The sequence below is a fragment of the Acanthochromis polyacanthus genome, chromosome 6 (assembly GCF_021347895.1).
Source record: "Acanthochromis polyacanthus isolate Apoly-LR-REF ecotype Palm Island chromosome 6, KAUST_Apoly_ChrSc, whole genome shotgun sequence".
Lineage (NCBI taxonomy): Eukaryota > Metazoa > Chordata > Actinopteri > Pomacentridae > Acanthochromis > Acanthochromis polyacanthus.
The window spans coordinates 15424662-15445826 of record NC_067118.1 but is presented as its reverse complement, the minus strand read 5'-3'; the positions used below and the strand labels follow the sequence as shown (position 1 = coordinate 15445826).

At 42.7% G+C, this 21165-nt stretch overlaps 1 protein-coding gene and 1 long non-coding RNA gene across 2 annotated transcripts in view; both read left to right on the top strand.

Annotated features, from left to right (window-relative positions):
• Window positions 1-2199: 2199 nt before the first annotated feature.
• skia (v-ski avian sarcoma viral oncogene homolog a) overlaps window positions 2200-21165 on the top strand; it is an 88299-nt gene continuing 69333 nt past the window's right edge. Inside the window, exon 1 of the mRNA XM_051949361.1 lies at window positions 2200-3703. Within this exon, the coding sequence (XP_051805321.1) occupies window positions 2798-3703 (906 nt within the window). The 5' untranslated portion in view covers window positions 2200-2797. The remainder of the gene's footprint in view (window positions 3704-21165) is intronic.
• Window positions 17279-19079, top strand: LOC127534389 (uncharacterized). The gene is made up of 3 exons (XR_007942501.1): window positions 17279-17565; window positions 18236-18311; window positions 18570-19079. It is a non-coding gene; the product is annotated as an uncharacterized LOC127534389 (long non-coding RNA).

Below are 21165 nucleotides of genomic sequence, written 5' to 3'. Positions count from 1 at the left end.
CACCCCCCGCGACCCTAGTGAGGATAAAGCGGTGTATAGAGAATGGATGGATGGATGGAGAATTAATGTTGTCTATACATCATCACTGGAGTGCTGGTTGGTTTTGAGCTATTTGAGGTAATAATTAATGGGCAACAGGAGTTGCCCAACAAAAACCAGGAGCCAAAAGGTTTATCTGCCCAAACCTTTATTTCAGCTTGTTCTACATAGATCCTTATTTAATTGGAACATACAGTATTTTCACACGTACATTCACAAAAATATAATCTTAGATATTTTCTTTATTCTCTGCTGACATGCAGTGGAGGATGATTTCAGGTTTTAACCCCCACTCTCCCCCACCCCTGCTGCTGCCATGGTGCAGTTACTGTAGGGTTTGGCTAGGGGACGCCACATGAACAGCAAACTGCATCCATCAGCACTGGAGTTGAACTTGCTCTGGACACATGACACGCATAGGTTGATGTAGTAAGACAGGATTGTTAGTCAGTAAATGCACTTCTTATTGTCATCTCTGTTCTCCGACATTAAAATTCTAAGGAATGAAATGTAAAAGGGATTTCCTGTGCATAAGTCTACTTTAGAAACAATTCTGTGTGCCCTCTGAATATATACTTACATACGATAATAAATTGTAATCTATAAATTTTAAATATTCTGTTATCTTTGTAGATTTGTAGACATCACATTTATTAAAAGATAAAATGTTTATAGAAAAGTCACAAATTATATTAAAATGTATACTTTTACAGTGGACTAGTTTGGCTGTTCACTAGCATTCTCTGAAAGCCGTGAAGAACAAAAACGAATAGATACATAAGAAGACGCTCGTGTCATTTCATTAGCAAAATTGTTTCTCAAGGTCTCCAATCCATGAAACTTGTTTATTCGTCGCCTCTTGCCAAACATTTTTGACACATTCAAGCAGAAGGGAAAATAAATAAACCGCAGTCAGTAGTGTAATTTGCGTTTCCTCTTCCACAGCTAAATTTGTCATGTCTCGCAAAGCACCACCCATCCTCTTCAGACTTTTTTTTTCATTCCGCAGCCGTGAACCAAATGATTCACATAAACGCTCTCTATTCTCATGTTGCGTTCGTGACCCATGAGAAAAGTGGGAACTATGATTATCCTCATTCGCCCGATCACCTCTGCTTTCAGTCCAGATGGCAACGCACCTGCAGTCACAAGTGGAAATCTGCATGTCGATCTTATAACAGAAAAGAACTGGGGAGATTTGTGTTGCAAGTCAGCGATGGATTCTTTCCAAAATTCTATGAGCAATTTTCCATAAAGCCTGAACGCAGCACCGGTAGTCAAAGCTTTACTGACTTTTAAACCAGTCACTGTTTTTGTACTAAACACTCGTTGTCAGAGTATACTGGGCATTTATGCCAGATTAATGGTAATGCGAGACTTATCGTCATATACAGATATAGTGCAAGTACCAATTTGTTAGAAACATGTCCAGTAAAAGTCATGCATTCAATAGAGGTGTCAGTAAGAACTTAAAATGTATTTTCAAAATGAAAAAAATGCTACCACTTTGAAGAAATTGCATAAAAATGGGCTCCCAGTCTTAGTCATTAATTCATTTCGTGTATGCATTATATAGTAAAAAGCAATTGTGACCTACTCAATAGGCAAAATGGCGCATTTATTTACTGTTGTAATATTATGCATCTAACCGAAGGTAATATTAAATGCAGCTTGATCGAAGGCAGCGTGTGTTGTCCTATTTTATACTTTCAGGTCTCGTATGTAAATAGTAATGTGCCAGTCTCTCAAGTGAATATAGTAAATAAGTACAACGTTTTTGTGTTAATTCCACTGAAGCACAGGGAAAAGCAGCATAAATTGGAAACACTTGAGTAAAGTACACGTATTTATTTAATTTCTACAGTAAGCAGGCTTACAGTAAACATCGGGTGCTTTTCCCCATATGACATGAACGCAGCGTCCGTCTTCTCTCTGCTGCCTTCACTTCGGTTTCTTCTTCTGTGCTCTCTGCAGGGCAGGGCAGTCTGTGTGTGTGTGTGTGTGTGTGTGTGTGTGTGTGTGTGTGTGTGTGTGTGTGTGTGTGTGTGTGTGTGTGTGTGCGTGCGCGCGCGCGCGCGCGCGTGCGCTGGGGGGTGACGGCTTGTTCCTGGAAGAGCCCGGCCTGCCTGCAGAGTCACTCACATTCCTGGCTGGGATTCAATGACTGAGCCAGACACACAAACACAGAGGGAGGGGGCGCGTGAGAGAGCGCGCGTGAGAGACCTAGACGGAGCGCGAGGGGGAGAGAGAGCCACAGACTGTGAGGAGAGAGAGAGTGAGCGCGCGAGCAGGCTGGCTCTCAGACTTCTCATCTCCATACAGTCAGAGTGAACTGCGGGGGCAGACGGAGCAGATCGCTGCAGTCCTCGACAGCGGAAAGAACCTCAAATAAGGATTTTTTTTTTTAATCGAGCTGTATTGATTCTCACCTCCCGCTTTTGGTTCATTTTCGCCTACTTTGTTTTGGAATTCGACAAACGGAACTTTTCGCTTCTTCTGAGTTTGGAAAGTCGTCTTTTCAGATATGGACAGTCGGCGACCCGCTACAGGGAGCGACTGGCCGGTGTTCACTCTGTAGTCGCAGGAATAAAACTGTAAACTCACGTCTGGGACTTTTTCCTGGATATTTGATGAAGCGCTTCGCAATTTTGGTCAATTCTGGGACACCGCGGATTTACCAGATTCAAGAACGGATAGATACTTGTGATTCCCGATCGACGACAAGAAGGATTTACGCTTCTGAAGTTGCAGGAAAAGCATGGAGACTGTAAGTCGGCAGAGCTTCCAGCCTCATCCGGGACTGCAACAAACTCTCAAGCAGTTTCACCTCAGCTCTATGAGCTCTCTGGGCGGACCTGCGGCTTTCTCTGCCCGGTGGCAACATGAGCTGCTCTTCAAGAAGGACGGTAAGGAGCCCGAGCCGATTCTGCAGCATCTGCCGCCCCCCGTGATGCCGGGCCCACTGTTCATCCCGTCGGACCGCTCCACGGAGAGGTGCGAAACGGTGCTGGAAGGCGAGACCATCTCATGCTTCGTGGTCGGAGGGGAGAAGCGACTGTGCCTGCCGCAGATTCTCAACACGGTGCTGCGGGACTTCACCCTGCAGCAGATCAACTCAGTGTGCGACGAGCTGCACATCTACTGCTCCCGTTGCACGGCGGACCAGCTTGAGATCCTCAAAGTCATGGGGATCCTGCCCTTCTCGGCGCCGTCCTGCGGCCTCATCACCAAGACGGACGCTGAGCGGCTCTGCAACGCCCTGATCTACGGAGGCGCCTACCCGCCGCGCTGCAAGAAGGAGCTGAACGGAGGCACGCTGGAGCTGCAGTTTACCGATAGGAGCTTCAAAGTCTACCACGAGTGCTTCGGCAAGTGCAAGGGTTTGTTCGTGCCGGAGCTATACACCAGCCCAAACGCAGCGTGCGTCCAGTGCATGGACTGCAGACTCATGTATCCGACCCACAAGTTCGTGGTGCACAGTCACAAGGCGCAGGAGAACAGAACTTGCCACTGGGGCTTCGATTCGGCCAACTGGAGGGCGTACATCCTCCTAGGCCAGGATTACACAGGGAAAGAGGAGAAGACTCGTCTGGAGCAGCTCCTGGACGAGATCAAGGAGAAATTTGACTTCGCCAACAAGTACAAGAGGAAAGCATCATCCAGGGTGAGCTGATCCTCCATGGAGCTTTGGTTTATTTATTTTCTATGTATACTGCAGTTCATATAGATATTGTGCTTAAAATCATTCATGTATTGTAGCGCTTTTAATTGGTATTTTATTGTACTTTCCTGCTCTAATTTCTTACATGCTTGATTTTCTACTCTCCATTTAATATCACAGAGCTTGTTTTGAAGTTTTCGTTTACATACAGTTTAGTCCACACATTCAGATTAAAATTTAGCAGGATGCTCTTTAAAATGTAGTGTGGCACCCTAGAATCGACATGGGACAGGAGGGTGTCCCCAGCAAAATTTCACTATTGTATCTGTTTGAAGATTTAGTTCTGGGACTCCCAGTTGTCTACTATAGAGTCCTTAACTTGAAGTGCCTCCCAGATAAAAAATGCTTTTTAGGTAGTTAATTCTATCACCTTCCATATTTCCAAAATCCCCCTGGTCCTGAAACATAGTCATTTAGATTTGTATGTAGTGTGTTTTGTGTTTACCTTAAGTCAGTATTTGGTTATCATTGCCATATTGTTGCTAATTGGGCATCATCTAGCAGTGACAACAAAATGCCTCTGGTAGCAATAAAGCCATTATTCCCCCCATGAAACATCTTTATACTCACTTTTATTGGTATGTACAGTAAATACAATCTCATTTACCCACAATTGGCTCAATGGGAAATTGTCAACCACCGTTTTGGGGGAAGGGGATGTAGTACAGATTAAACAGATATTCAGATGCATGTCTGGATAAAGTTACTTCTTTAGTTTTCTCTATCAGGCACACACTCTTCAGGGGGATATACACGCATTGGCAGTATGTGTGTGTTGCAAATCGGAAGACATAGACATGTTTGTATTTGTAGCCTCTGAGACTTCTGTCATTAAATGTATGTAATGTTTGTCTGAATGTCATGTGTCTGGCTTCCTGCAGATTTAATCAGCGCAGCTATCAGTTTTGGCTTTTCCTATTCGTGTCCACATCTTCAGATTCTCTTTTCACTTGAGATACTTCTGAAACATTTGAATGATCAGAATTAGAGTGTTTGAGTAGGTTTTGGCTGTGCACATTTCCTGTGGATTTTGTGATCAGATACACAAATTCCAGTTGAAGGGAAGGAGTCTAGGCATCAAGTCTGAATTTCCCCAGCTCTGCTTTTTGAGACTAACTGACTTTAAAACTGTATGCAGGAATTATAATCTTCATTTTGGTGTGCAGGGAAGATTTTGCAGAGAGAGGGGTTGGGTGGCAGACTGATAAAAAGAATCCCACCCCCACCCCACCCTTAGAAAAAAAAGGGCTAGTGCAGCCATTTGCATGAACTGTTACACATGAATGGAGCTGATGAAGCAGGGTTTAGAAGTATTGTGGTGGAAACATAATATGATCCCAACAAAGGAGAGCATTCAGCAAACATCAGAACCCCCCCTCTAAAAAACATCCACTGACCCCAGGCCAGCCACCCACCTCTGACATACACACATTCACTCTAATCCTCCCCCCTTGCCAACTTTTTCCTCCCATCTGACTGAAACCACAGTGAACCTCTGAGGGCAGCAAACTTGTTGATGAGGGACAGAAAGCAACAGCAAAGTGTTTACAAGCAGCTTCCCTCCACTTCTCCACTGGGGCTTCTTTCAGAAGAATCTGCCAAAGAAAGAGAAATCAGGGAGACCCTTGAAGTCCTGAAGAGTGCCAAAGTCCTGCCATGCATGGTGAATACCCACTCTTGGCACACACTTTTATTCAGACTCGAGTGAGCACACCTCAAGGACCTCCACTTTCAGGGGCCTCTTCTGTTTTTATAAGTGCAGATGGGGCACCCAAGTTTTAAGCCCAAGGCTCATTTGAGCCTCTACCCAGCTTTTAATTCAACTCATCCTTTTTTCCCCTCAAGCACCCTGTTTCAAGAAACGCTAATGAGGGAATACATGCTGGTTGTGAGTTGAGGAATATTGCTAAACTTATGACAACACAGCTCCCTTTTGTCAGCACATTTCAGTACAGCCAAGGAACTCTGAAAATGTTCTTGGAGGATGTGAGGCAAAGTGCTAGTCGTGCTGCCTTCTACCTTTCAATACAGCAGAAAATGCCATCATCTGCGTGCAGTCAGCGGAGAAACTGGGTGGTTCTGTGAATATTAATGAGACTGTTGCCAAAGTTTTTGCAGTAGTCTCGCACGCAGACAGACGCAGGAAGTGATATTGCTACACTTCCCTTCTTGCAGACGCTCTTTTGAAAGTTTCCCTCCCAGACACTTACATGCATATGTCTGAATCATAGACCGTTTGAGTAAAAATATGTCTTCACTTTTTACAGCTTTACTGCAGTTGTGGAAGAACTGTTAATTTGCAGTTTATTCTCCTTTCTTGTCTTGGAGGATGCGAGCCACAGTGTTGATTGTAAACAACACCAGCAAAGGCAGTAAACTATTGAAGTGTTTAAATTAGTTTATATGCTGGGTGTGGAGCACTTCTCCGACTCGCTCATGCCATTTTTTTGGTTTCTGGCTGGTATACATGTGGGTGGCACACATAATCAGTGGCTTTCCGCATCAGGATGTTTAGATAAGGATTGTGGCTGCAGATTTAGTATGTTTCTAACTTTATAATTCGCCCTCAAGATGATGTGATTTCTACACAATCCATCTGTTTCAGAGAGATATGACAAAGCAAGTGGGGGTGGGGTTGTCGAGCCAGCTCGGGCTTGGTTCAAAATAAGCAAGTTATTGTCAGAGTTTCTCTTTTTTAGCACCTTCCTAAATGGTGAAGATCTTGCTTATACATATTCTGTGTTTTCAGCAACTTTTTCAGTTTTGGAAGTAAAGCAGTTTTTTCAGTTGAAGTTATGGAATTGAACTCAGATTTATTTATTTATTTATAAAATGATTCTGATTCATTCGATTCAGTCAGACTGTGCTTACATTCCAGACCTTTTCCATTTGAGGCCACTCCCTCTGAGGGGTAAATTTGTTTTAGACAACTGTTACACGAAGACTTGAATGGCAGTTCAGCACGATTCCACTGGCTACTGCTGAAAACAGCAATGGAAATCCAGATTTCCTCCTCATGGCTCATTTTTCTGCTGTAGTGGTGGGAAGTGATTGTTTAGAGATAAATATGTATAACGAATCCAGTGAGAACAATAAAGCAGGATAGAAGCTTTTTGTGTTTATGCTCCACGTATGCTATGCTACTGTGCTGACACACAGCACATTCTTGCAGACTGTTTCCATGTGTTATCCTGTGGCTTAATGTGAAGTCTGTAAATATGAAAGTAGTGTGGGGGTGTAATTTTTTGTGCAACAGAATTACACTTGACTTTTCTCAAATATGCAGAGGTTTAAACTTCCCCTTTTATTTCTACAACCAGCCCTACCCCTGAAAAGCACCCACTCCTTCTTGGGATATCTGGCCTCCAGCTGAAGGGGCCGCTTGTTTCAGGAGGGAGGTGGAGCTGTGGTGATGGTGGGGGCTCAGAGGAAGTGAACTCCCAGAGGGGATATAGGCCATGTCCTGTTTCATATGCAAGGCGCAGTGTTGGCTAAGCCTGCTGACAGCCAGCCATGTCCTCACGGTGGACAGGACAACAGCTGGTAGCTGTGCATTTCAATGGCTGCTCAGCGAATATTTCCATTCTCTTTTTAGGAGTGTTTGGCCAAATGTGAGCGTTTCAAATGTCCACAGCAGTGCTTAAATTTGTCCTGATTGCGTGGGTGTGAGAGAAAAATATTTTTGCAGATTCCATGCCGCATTTTCTGCTTAGATGGCTCCCATATCAAATAGTAGAATTTAGACATTGTGCTGTGTGCTATGAAAAGTAAGGAGCCACCAATTCAATTAGGCCTGTGTAATGAGTTCTGCTGTCTGGCCGGGCAGTCTAGGTTTCTAATGGAGGACAGTCATGGTACGTGTCCACAGGATCTGACAGTTTCCATTCCTTATCTATGTGAAATGCCCTGCGCTGCTTTACGGTAGTGTTGTGTTGCATTTCGAGTGACAGGGCATTGCATTGCCCACCCCTTCTTAACATAAAGTAGCCTAGACCTCAACTTGATTCAAATGAGACTCATCAATCGAAAGTTTGATGCCTTGTGAAACTTTCATTAAAACCTGTTAACTAGCCTTTGCTGAACTAAAATGAGAATATATTCAGCAAATGCATAGCTTATTCCTCTCCTTAAATGTTTTTGTTTAAATCCCCTTAAATGTTTTCAGAAATGCTTTTCATTGAACTGTTTTCGTAATTGAGGACAAAGTTTGTGACCACCATGTTGGACCAAAGCCTTTACAGGACTGAAGGGAAAGTGCCTGTCTTGTGACCACCTAGTGAAAATGTCTTTTTGTCAAGCATGACTGAAAACTCACCTTTAGGACCCTGTAGGGTCCAGGTATCGCCTCATGCTACCAGAAGTGACTCTGACCCTAGCCAAATGCAAAACTAGTGAAAAACAATCTGAAAACATTAGGAAGGAAAAAAAATGTCAGTGGCCTTCACCTGTAAACTCATTCCTGTTTTGGGGGTTGTCTCATTGTTACTCCTCTAGTGCATCTGTTGTGAATTTTATGAACACCAAAGCAGCTGAAACTGACTAAAAAGCCCCTCAGGTACTTACTTGACCAGATCAGTATTCCACATGTTTGACTGATTTGATGCAATACTTGGATTAAAAAGTGTTCCTTTAATTTTTTTGAGCAGTGTAGCTCTTAATATAGATTCTGGGTTGACCTCAAGGAATGAAATACATTTTGAGAAAAAGCTGAACTGTAATTGCTCTTAATCTTACTAGTACGCAAATAAAAGTCACTTTACGTGCTGAAACCTTTGCTAATTGCTTTCCGCACATGCTACTACTTTTCCATACTTCTTTCAGTGTTCTTGTTCTATAATGAAAATTCCCTGAAAAAAACAAGTTTAGTTTGCTTTTTTCATCCATGCTGGAAAAATATCTCAGTGATTAGAAACTACACTCAGAGTCTCTTCGATGAAAACTTTGAGGAGCAAAAGTACTGTGAGATGAAAATTCAACGGAGTGGTTTTGATGTGTCTTCAAACGTCTGTCTCAGTCTGCGTTTTCACCAAAACTGCAGACAGGAGAGCACTGTAACACACACAGGAACGAGGGAGAGAGTGGAGGAGCGTCACAGGTTGTATAGCTTGCTGCATTTGTCTGGAAAATTTTTCAAATGGCTGCCATTGAAGTAGCAGTGGAAAATGAATTAAGTGCAGTGATTTTTTTTCATACAGCATGTCTCCCTGCCAGAAGCTGTTTATTTCAAAGCCTTTAAAGTTGTGTGAACAAAAGGGCATTTTCCCAGTTGCTATTTGACTGTGCACTAGGCAAGAAAACATCTAATAAATAGTATGAGCTGGAGTCGGTTTGTTGTAGGACTCTGAAGTTACTGTCAATTGACGTGTCAATCCACGAACACCTTGCGTCTGTGTATTGCAGCATTCAAAATGCTGCTTGATAACTAACAAATGTTCCATACAAAGCAATGCTACAAGATTTTGTAAACTTTTTAAGGTGCCAGGATTACCTTCTTTTAGGTCACTGCATTAGAGCTGATGGATAAACCTCAGTACTGTTTTGGGAGTGGAAAAAGTGCCAGTGTCACATGAAGACTCATTGAAAACTGTTAAGCATTGTCATCTCATAATGGGTAAATGTGAATTTAAACCTAAATAAAATTCACCTGGGTCCCGGTTGTGTTAATTTAATTAAATATATCATGAAGAGTTGTTTTACACTCACAGGAGGGACAGAAAGAAACAATTATCAATGAATGACAGTTCTTTGCAGAAGGTGTTAAAAATCTTTAATTTGGTGAACCCTGAAGAAGAAGCATAGCCCTATAAGGTGCAGTCAATTCCAGCCATTTTCAGTACAAAAAATCGCTAATATTTTATTTGTAAATAAAAATATGACAAGAAATACAGGGAATGTTGGACGCGCATCGCAAGGTGCATTTCCTCGAAAACGACCTATTCGTGGATTATGTACTGACTTCAAGACATGTTTTGGACAAAATATATTACTGGCTTGTTTTGTCTGCATGTCCAAGGTTGGATTATGGCCGTTTTTTGTGGAATATTTTCATCTGTGTGTAATAATGAACCCGCAAATGTGAGTCGCGCTGTGTACGTTAAAGCCGTGTATAGAGAACGGATGGATGGATATTCGTTGTTTGTCGGACAAATGTGTTTATATTACCCGCTGTGGTAATCACATCTGAAAGTGGTTTATACCGGCGGATTCATGAGAATCTAAGCTTTCCATCGGTGTATAGTGTTTGTATAATCGTGTTTGCAGCTTCAGACATTTAAGGAAATGCTTATGCAGATCTCAAAGTGTTCCGCGGGCGGAACACTGAAGCGCAACGGGTTAAGGAATTCACAGGTATCTTTGACGAAAAGCAGAAGTCTGATCAAAGACGAAGAATCACAGTGGAGGGCAAGAGATAGAGAGTGGTAGTTCAAGCCCTTACTGCCAGCCATTGGTTGCCCTCCATCCCCTATGCAGCACTCCCATCCCCCGTCTCCTCTGACTTCACTGGTTTCTCCATCCATCAGCAACGGTTTAATGTGACAAATGGATGGAGCAGCCCACCGAGTGCTTTATGAAGAACCCAGGCAGGGAGAACTGAGCATGGCATTAATATACCTGCCTGGAACTGACTGGCTATAAGTCAGTCTTTGCCCGGAGGAGACAAAAGGCAGGTGTAGTAAAACAAGGCTCTCTGGGGCTACCTCCCACCTCTCTGCTCATCCATTCAAAGAAGACAGAGGGGAAAAAAGTCTCTAACAAGTTATCCATGTTGATGCTGTTGTAGGCAACCATGCATGCAAGTTATCTGGGAAAGTGGTACACGCAAAGCTCAGAGCATATTCATTTCAGGAGCCAAGAGCATGTACGGTAGTAAACTATTTCCTCTTACTTTGTGAAATCCCCATCAGAATATTCATAGCCTTCCAATAAAGCATGAAACCAACAAGCACTCTCAGCTACTGTGTCTATTCTTAAGTCTTCAAAGGACCTTGAGCGTATCTCATTGGGATTATTGCACGAGCTGCACGGAAGGAAGAACCCAGTGACCTCCTCCAGGTGTTGCGTGGAAAACAAGCACCTTCTTGTTCAGATGGTGAAATTTGATGTCTGGCCTGACTGTTAGCCAACGACACTGTCTGTTTTTGTGGCCATTCAATATTGATAGTAGGTTACTATAGGCAGCGAGGTCCAGCATGTTGATTTAATGAGAGGGTCTTTTAAATATTCATCAACAAACATGGCACTGTAAGACCAGCTATTGCCATAACTACACATTCTCAAGCACTATCCTCTCACCTTTGGCCTCCTTAACCCACCCTGAAGCTCCTTTACCGGGGATGCTCAGGTATCACACTAGCACCTCAGTGGGCCACAAGAGGCTGAAACAAATTTTAAGAGTCAGACCAACCTATGAAGTTGATGCAGGGTACTAGTGAGTGGTTTGAAGGTGAAATGATGTCTGGTTTTCAAGGTTAGAAATGTTTAGACTTTTTTTTAACAGCACGAAAGGGTTAACGTTTGGGTTAGGGTTTCACTGGACTATTTACAAATAAATGTCATGTCATTTAAGGTTGAACAGGATAATCAACTAGACCAGCTGATGAAAAATATGTGTGTTTAGAACTGGAAAGCTTTCCTTGTGAGACTGACTGGTGGGATTCAGGAGTAGGGGTTTACTTTTTGCTGTGTCAGCTCAGGAGCACCCTTTGTTTGTGACGGCAATGTGTGTCACTGGAGTTAGCCCCCCGCCAGCATCACATGACCTTTCCCTTCCCAAAAGAAGAGGTGACCCTCTCTTGAAGTGCAGTGGGCCTATCGTGTGCTGCTGAGCAACTCCCACGGGGCAAATGGCTGTCTGACAGCAGCAGCTAACCTTACACACACACAACAACGTAACAAAATGAATCTTTACATGAAAGATATGCTCAAATGTACACTACCAGTCAAAAGTTTGGACACACCTTCTCTTCTCATTCATTGTTTTTTTTATTTAATTGTTTTATGCATTGTAGAAAATAATACAGAATACATAAAAGAATAAATTTGGAAGTATATTGTAAACAAAAAAGTAAGTCAGATTTTGTCGAAAGATTTTGGCCACACCTCACAAAATCTGCATGTAAGACTCATGGGAACATTTGAATTGTGAAGGCATCCTCTGCCTCATTTGGAGTGTGATTGTGCATGGTGCTGGTCAAGTGTGTGATTTGCAGTCGTGCAAGTGCATGTGTGCATGCTTGTTTTGTGCCTGGATCAGCTGTAGGAGCTGTAGGAGGAGATTACCATGAGCTCCCTGCCTACTCATTTCCATCCCCATCTGCCTGTCTCCCACAGTGATGCACCCCCCCCCCCCCTGCACCCAACCACACACACAACTACACAACCATAAGCACAGACATCCACACAGCACCCAGAGCCCACCCCCACAATGCCTCCTAAGTCTTATAATGAATACAGAAGCAGACAGAATTACGTTCAAACACACTCACGCACACACACACTCTCTCTCACACACACACACACACATTCACAGCCTTGTCTGCTTCAGCGGCACCAGCAGCACGTAACAACATCAACCAAGCACGGCCTAGAATATCCTCCTGTAGTAACATGTCATAGTAACATGTCAGGACCCAGGTATCCCTTTCAGACTGCTTGGACAGCGATCCATAGGTGGACTCCTTCGGGCGTCTCCTGTGTCGTCTCACAGTTTGGGGACAGGTAGAGACAGAAAGTCAATGCAGAGATTTTCAAGCTAATAATAAGCTCCGCTAATCTTATTTCTGATAGAACTGGCACAATTTCTACAAGGAGGAAGCTGCCAAGTTAACTCAGCAGCTTTGCAAATTCTACATAAAGTGGATGTGATGTTGATAGCAGTGAGAGATATGGATTTTTATTTTAGAAGAAACACAGCAGTAGAGCTTTAGCTTCATACAACCTGAGCAGTGTGGCTGAAAAAAAAACAATTTTGTGAGTACAAAGTACTACCATTGTTAAGCTTTTTACTCCATATATCCTTTCATATTTCTCAAAAAAATCCCATTGGCAACCTACTTTAGGCAGAACATGCATCACGATCATGTAATTCAGAGCACGTTAATAGAGATTTTTGTGGAAATGCTTACCTGAAATTCTGAGATGTAATTCCCATTGCATATACTACATCAGTTTACAGCCAGGGTTTGCATTGTCTACAAGGCTAAAATGAAAGCTGATTAACCTTAGCCATCACTGGCCCGCAGTGTTTTTAACATCTGGTTCATCTTTACCATCAGTGTTGTAAAATGCAAAAATCAAGGAAATTCTGTACCAGCAATGACCAAGTGTATGCTATATATTTCAGTCAGCTTGTATTGTGTTTCAGCAGTAAAAGAATTCTTTTTCATCCTGAAGAGGTTGCAAGTTTGGTCTAATGTGTCCAACACTGCTGAATTTCTTTCAGCACAAACTTATTTCAGAGAGAGTTCACCATTTTTCTTTAGAGCACAAATGTTTTGTGTGCGGCTACATTAAATACTCCACTGCCCTCTTTGAAATAATGGTGTGTCAGCTCTCCAAACAAGCATTTGGCAGCCTGTCCAATGGCAGACATTGAGAAGAGAGTCTGAAAGGGCTTGAGGTGTATTTTCTGTTGTTGTGAAGGCAGGCTGGGTCCCGAGAAAACTCTTTGTTGTGTCTTCAAGGGATAGGGGGGTGGGTGACACGGGCTTGGCCTCAGCCATGTGGAAGGGCAGCTCCCAAGAGCTTGGTGAAGTATTGTGAGAGCATGGGATGATGATAGTGGTGTGTGCGTGTGTTTTTGGGGGTGGGGGCTGTGACTGGCTAGCCATTGTCACCTTTTCTGTGGTGGGTATCAGCTGCGGATCTGTGATTGTGAAACAGATACAGGCGATATCCCATCCCCACCCCCTCCATTGCTAGATGGCCATTGCTCCCAAAATGCCCGAGTCATGGACCAGTGCTCATTGTTTCCCTCCCCTCCTCCATCCTCAGGGTTGTGTCTGTTTGTTCATCTTTCCTGGAAGTGTCTTGGCCATCGCTGTCCGGCACAAACAAACACAGAGTGAGGTAGCCATGATTATCAAAATAGCTACTGACTATTTTTCAGTTGGTCAACTAATCATTTCACCTCTGCAAATATGTAACAGTGATCCATCTTGCTCTCAGTTTTGTTGGATGGCCAAACAATTTAATGAAAATATCCCGATTTTACTGACCAGTATCATAATTACAATTTTAATTAGAAGAAAATGGTGGCATGGATTTAACTGGGAAATTCAAAAAACAACTATCTGTCACTTGCCCTCGACATCTGTTACACCTGCTTCATGAAGGGAATGAAACAACTTCAGTCAGGTTTTATTGTGTGCAACCAAATGCCGTTATTGTTTAGTCCTCCTCTGAAAATAAGTCTGTGTTGGTCCAAAATGGAGCTGGGTGATAAAACAACAGTGATATGCACCTGCAATGTGCGCTTGGTCGATAGCACTAAGAAAATTTTTTGGTAGCATGTACCATTGGTTCTCTTAAATGCATTCAGTGCAAACCACTACAAAAGTACATGGGGAAATACAAAGATAACTTGTATGAACAAACCCCAAAGATGCTACCCCTGGCTCACAAACACACGTCATGCCTTGAAAATGTAGCATACTACTTCCCATCACTCTCCCTTTTGTCTCCTATGAAGATCTTCTGAGACTCGTTAGACCAAAGTTGTCGGTTCCTTTCGTCACCTCTGTGAACATTGATAAATACATTGAAAGTGGCTCAACTCAAATTAAAGTGACATTTAAATTCTATCCTTTTTAGTCCTGGTCTTTATTACTAAAACCACATCTTTGGTTAGAAGAATCAGACAATATGCCTCAAACTTCCACTTCACTGCATACCTGAGGAGTTGTTTATGCCAACAGAGTATAAGAGATTTGGAGGAATATGATAGTGCCTTCAAAAAGTTCATTTTCAGAACTGAATGATTTTGAGAAGAATACACCAGAAGCTGCAGGTTTTCACACTATTTTCTGCAGTAAAACATAATTATGAATGAGCCATTCACTCAGACATTGAAATAGATGCACTGTCTTGCAGGTCTTTTCTCAGAAAAGGCGTGTCTTCGTGACAGCATGATGTAGAAACACCTCTGAGCTCTACTTTTGTTTAGTCTGCTCTGACTCATGGTTATGTCTGGCTGCACTTAGTTTTGTTAAGGCAGGATGGGTTAATGTTAAACTGCATTAATCAGGAGGATAACTGACCTGCCCAATTGATCCAACAAGGAAACTTTGTCCTGAACTTTGACTGACTACTACAACGTTTCTGTTTTATCACAACAGCCAATTATAGGAAGTACTGTAATGCCACAATCGAAAGATACAACTGAAGAAGGATTTGGACTTGCTAGAATGACTGTACCAAATAGGAAGTTTTGGGGAGGTTAGAGCACTGGGTTTAAAGTTAAATCAGTCAGTGATGGGCATGTTTAGGCTGCTTCCTTTTACCGAGTGCAAACTGGCATGCAGAGAAAACTGTGCAAAGGGAGAAGCATTTAGGCAAACAGAGCAGAATCAGACAGCTTTCATTTAGGCTGCCATGGCACAAACAGAAACATAGTCTGTGAATTGCAGTCACACCTCAGCTGTAGCGTGTCAGGAAGTCAAGGTGGAGGGTGCTTGTGTGTATGAGCAAACTTGGGCCTCTCGGTAGGGGTAGTAAAGGGGTAAGTTACAGGCAGCTCAGTTTACTCCTCAGGAATGAAATGTTGGAAACAAAGGCTTATAATGTGGTTAACATCCCTCATCCAGGCCGGGCCATTCCTCCTTCCAAGTCACCAATCTCCAGAATTAATCCATTCCAGTGTTACTTTGGCAAATGAAGCGGCCATGCAGATGCTAAATAAAACAATATGCTGAAAGGGGAGCCTTCCTCCTGGCATGGACGCCCGCTTCTCAGGTTCAGGAAGCCCTCCCCAAGCCCAGACTTGCTTCACTATTTAGGTTATGTCCACACTAATATGAAGTAAAATGGTGTTTTACAATGGAAACAATCTCCGTTCAAATCAGTGTTTTAACACAGTTACAAAAAGAATTCCCTTCCATACTAATACATCTGAACATACATATCACATACCCATTCATGTACATTGAGCATGATGCTGTCAACAGGAAGCGGAGGGATGGTTACTTGCTTGTAGAAAATACAGATTCAAAGCAGCAATGAGGAAAAGTGAAACCAGAGATTTCCTTGCTTAGACCCATGGCAAAGTGGAACTGGTCCTGAAAGTAACACGAGCATTCGGCAGTCACGGAGGTGGAAAACAGACTGGAAATCATCACTTTTTCTTCAAAACAACTGTCATATGAGGTGTGATGAATCAAGGAAGGACACGTAGTGACTGGTCAGACCCAATCAAAAGGTAAATATGGGCATTTGTGTCATACTGTCAGACTACAACACAACCCTGGACTTTTGTAAACTAAAACAGGGTCAGCAGCAATTTCAAATGTCTCCATTTTAGGGCTATAAAACGCCAAAGTAGTGAGGATGCTAGGTATAAATGTAATAGTAAACAACAAAAAATAGCTCCCACCCAACACACACACACATACACACAGACATGCTCACACACACACACACACACACACACACACACACACACACACACACACACACACACACACACACACACACACACACACACACACACACACACACACACTCATTTCACTCCTAGAGAGCAGAAAATAGACCTCTTGAAGCCCTTGGAAAACAATTTAATTGTAGATCTCTAAGACAAGGTAATGATTGGAGTGTGTAACCATCTCTGAGCAAAAAGACAATATTCTCAGCATCTTCCTTCAAAGAAACACTGCCACAACTATCCTGAACAATAAGATATCTGTTTATATAAAGCCCACTGCCATTTATACACGGCGGCTAGTGTGTGGTGGTGGTGGTGGTGGGGTCGGACAAGCTGACTTATTCCATGTGACCTCGACCCTTCTCACTGGGCTCATGTGTCTGCCCTGTTTAATTATCTTCTCTCTCGTGCTCTCTCTCAACCCCCCACCCCCACCCCCCAACACACACACACACACACAGAGGTCAGGGCTGCAGCTGAACCTTGCCACTCCCCCTTCCCTCCCACTCCTCTCTCAGTTCCCTCTCTCCAGGCATGACTGCTGGTTGTCTGCATGGCTCTACAGAGGATTAAACTAGACGTGTGTGTGTGTGTGTGTGTGTGTGTGTGTGTGTGTGTGTGTGTGTGTGTGTGTGTGTGTGTGTGTGTGTGTGTGTGTGTGTGTGTGTGTGTGTGTGTGTGTGTGTGTGTGTGTGTGTGTGTATGGCGTCAGAATCGATTCTACTCAATCAAAGCAACTCGCAGCAAAGTGTGTGTACATGCATGATTATTATGTTACGCGTGCGTGCGTGCGTGCGTGCGTGCGTGCGTGCGTGCGTGCGTGCGTTGTAACGTGCAGATTGTGTTACACGCGTAACAAGAAGCTGCGTACCTATGAAGCAGCGCGTGCACGCCTGTCTGTCACTGTTTGACAAATACTGTTACGCGCTTACACACGCGTGCGGTCGCAATTTGTGATTGTACACAATAGAAAGTTGATCTGCACCTTGTGCAGCACTCCGTGTAACATGACCGCGTCGTGTAGTTGGCCTTTTCATTTTAGTCAGCCAGGGGAGGCAGCAGTGAGCCATACTTTGCCTAGTGGAAAAGAAGAAGAAGACGAAGAAGAGTCTCACTGACAACTAGAGCTTCCGGAGTCGGACTGTTATCGGCAGTGGAAACACAGGTAAGAGTGTGTGTCTGCTAAATAGAAGGAAATGTGTTACTGTTGTGTCATGAGCACCTGGCTGATGTGGGCACAAGGTTTGTTTCTGTTGCCTTTTATGTGATGTTGAACGACTGTTTCCAGCTAGCGCGAGCGCTAATTAGCATTAGCTGGCCAGTCATGATTAGCTCCCGTGTTCAACTGGAGGCACGATGGTGGTTATCAACTTGATTTGTGAAGTCCGTCCATGAAGGCTCATTCAGAGTTAACAGACTGAGTTTTCACTAAACCTGCTTTGTGAAACGGGTCCCTGGTTATGAGTTAAGCATAAGTTACCACGGTGATATAGCCGTGTTTAAAGAGAGCCAGCTTCGTGCCTTTAGACTCATCAGAACTAAGCCAGTAATCTCTGATAATGTAGTAAAATGTATTTGTGTGTTTTGTGTAGGATTCCAAGAGGTTAAACCAGAGTATTTGATTCAAAACGAACGGTTAAATGTTAATTTCATGATAAATATTATTTTATATACTGCACCCTATGTGACGTTGTGTGAACTTTCTTTCATGATTGCTATATCAATTGTAGCATTTAAAATATATGTTTAATTTCATTGAGTAAAACTTGTAAGGTTACAATAAGTTTATTTATATTAAGAAAAATAACTGTATTTTTATTTTGTTCTTCTCATAGCTCTTTCGGTGTGTTTGCAGTTGAATACAGCCTGCTTCCCCTGCTGTGGAAAAAGAGCCTCTGCAGAGTGGAACAGGTGAGTTTATTGATAGTGCTGCTAATCAGATTTAACATCAATTCTCAGTCAGATAACCAAGTCTTTACGTGATGTTTGGACCAAATGATGATTGTGAACTTTTACCATTGTAGTTTAACAACAGATCCACTCAGACACGTCACTGGTGGAAAGTACCTGTTGAACTAAGTTTCGAGAGCTTTAAAAAATAGTGTTGCCTGTAACGTGTCTGGTTTTCACCATTTTTTTATACACAAAGTTTGTCCTTTTTCATGTCAGATGTGTTGTTGAGACAGTGCTAAAACAGGGTTCGACAAGAGTTGCCAGTGTCTGATTCTACACCAGAACACAGCAGTTATACCTACAGCAAGTAGACAGAGGAAGAGGAGTGCGAGTTGTGATCCCTGGTCATGGAAAGTTACCCCCCCCACACACACACACACACACACTCCACACACACACACACACACACACACAACAGCTTCCGAGCAGTGGTGGGACTGGTGTTGGCCCAAGGTGACTGTGAACACAGGCTGCGTTGATACTCTGCCTCATTGTGTGAGTAATATTATTAATAATAGTATAGTAATAATAGTAATATTATTCTAAAAGTGCAGTGACTGCCATCTTGTTTCCCTCACAGCTTGTGCCTGACAGAGGACAGTGTCCAAGTGGAAGACCAGTGCTGTCGTGGAGGATCAGTGTTGCCAACCACCACAAAACCAGCTTTCTTCCCCCACAGGCCCCATTCTATCATTTCTGTCAATAAATATTGTTTTATATGCCCTTCACACTGTCCAAGCACTTTCTTGGTTTTAAACAGCTAGTTGCTCTTCAGAGCTTGCTTTAAATCAAAACACGTTTTAAATTACTCACTTCACTTTTGCTAGCTGGGGTCTATATAGACATGTTATACAGGTTTATTATTAGAATTAGGATAATTGAAACACAGATTTAGGTTCATTGAAACACACAGACACAAAGTTGCACAGTAACATACACACAGTTTGACCGTGAATATTGTTAATATTAATAAATTGAGACATTTAGATCAAAAAATATTCCTTCAGTTTTTATTTTAATAATTGTGGACATTCTTGTCTGGTGTCAAACGTGTGCAAAACAACTACCATTGTTTTTTCCAACAGTCACTGTAGAAAACACTGTCACCTGTACTTCCTTTCATTGGCCAAACAGGAGTCACCTGAGGTGATAGAAGCCTCAGCTCTGCTCTGCTCTGCCTCTTGTCTGCCACAGCATGCTGCCTGCTGACTTCCTGCTGCTTTGTATTTGAGATGCATTTTGAGTGAGTTAAGGTGGACTCTTCACTAACTGTATGTGCTTTGATGTGTTTGATAACACCTATTTTTGTTAATTATTATTTCCATTTATTACGTGTCCTTTCCATCATCTATGAGACAATCAGATTCAAAGCAGAAGAAATAAATGGTTAAATGGCTCTCTGTGGTCCTCGCATCTTGACAGATGTGCCAATATAGAGGCTAATCTCTAACTCCAGCCACCTTCAGTCTTTTACAGTCACCTTGAAGGCGAGAGAATATAAATTATAACTTCAGTCATTGTTATACAATTATCAGCCATCAGTTACACCCCATTCCATTGTGGATTGGGTCAGCTGGAAGAAAGCATTCCCATTAGGATATATATATATATATATATATATATATATATATGTATATGTATATATATATATATATATTTTTTTTTTAATTAAAGGATACAGTTGATCAATCACAAGATGGAGCTCACTGCAGGACCACAACTCCTGCATCAGTTCCACCGACCTGTTACAATTCCACCTCTGGAGGGACTGGGCAGTGAGGCACAAATCATTTAAAGGCCACATTGTTGAAAGTCACCTGAGTCTACATAACTAAAGTCTGCACAACTAAAAAATAAATAAAGGAATTATAGAATAATAATAAATGTCAGAAGAACTGCAGCCTAGTGGCTCGGGGCTGTGAAGCTTGAGAACCTAATTCAAATAATAATAATGATAATAATAATAAAAACAGTGTAAGTTTATCCCCATGTTTGATCTGCACCGTGCGCAGCACTCCGCGTAACATGAGCGCGTCATGTAGTTGTTCGGTGTTCCATTTTCATTCAGCTGATGGCGCTATTGTTCCAAAACATGGGGATAAATTTACTCTGTTTTTAATAATATTATTATTATTTGAATTAGGTTCTAGATTATTAAAAGCGTCAGCAACGAATTGCATTATCGATTCGTTGTGTCGCGCGATTCATGCGTCACTCGTCATGTCGCGGAGCCGTCTACTTCACCTGCAGAGCAAGAAAAAAAAAAAAAAAAAAACTTCACCTGCAGAGCGAGTTGAACAGAGTGAGGTGGAGGCAGAGCAAAAGAGGTATTTTCAAAGCGAAGTAAATTCAACAAATGAAACATGACCAGCACGGAGAAAACAGTTTGACCGAAGTCCTTAAAAGTATGGGAGCATTTCATGCTTCACAAAACAAAGACATGCTGCGTGTCCACTACATGCGAATGCACGCATCTGAAAATCGCACTGATGCCAGACGGTCACGAGCGGGCCACTAAGTGGTCACGTGACCGCGCTTTCGGTCCGGTAGATGAGTCAATAAACACAGCGGCTGGGCCGCAAACTTTCTCTATTATTTCGAAAACACTTCAGGGAAAAATATTTCTAAAGCATTTGAGGCGAGAAATAATCTGCAGCAACTGAACCTGTCCTGGTTTTAGTTCACCGACGGATAGTTTAGATGTTTAAGGACAGTAGAAGTCAAGTACACTTTATAAAAATGAGCTGCAGGTAGACACACCGGATCGCAGCTGGAAACGCACCAACCGACCACATGCGATGTGTCGCATCTA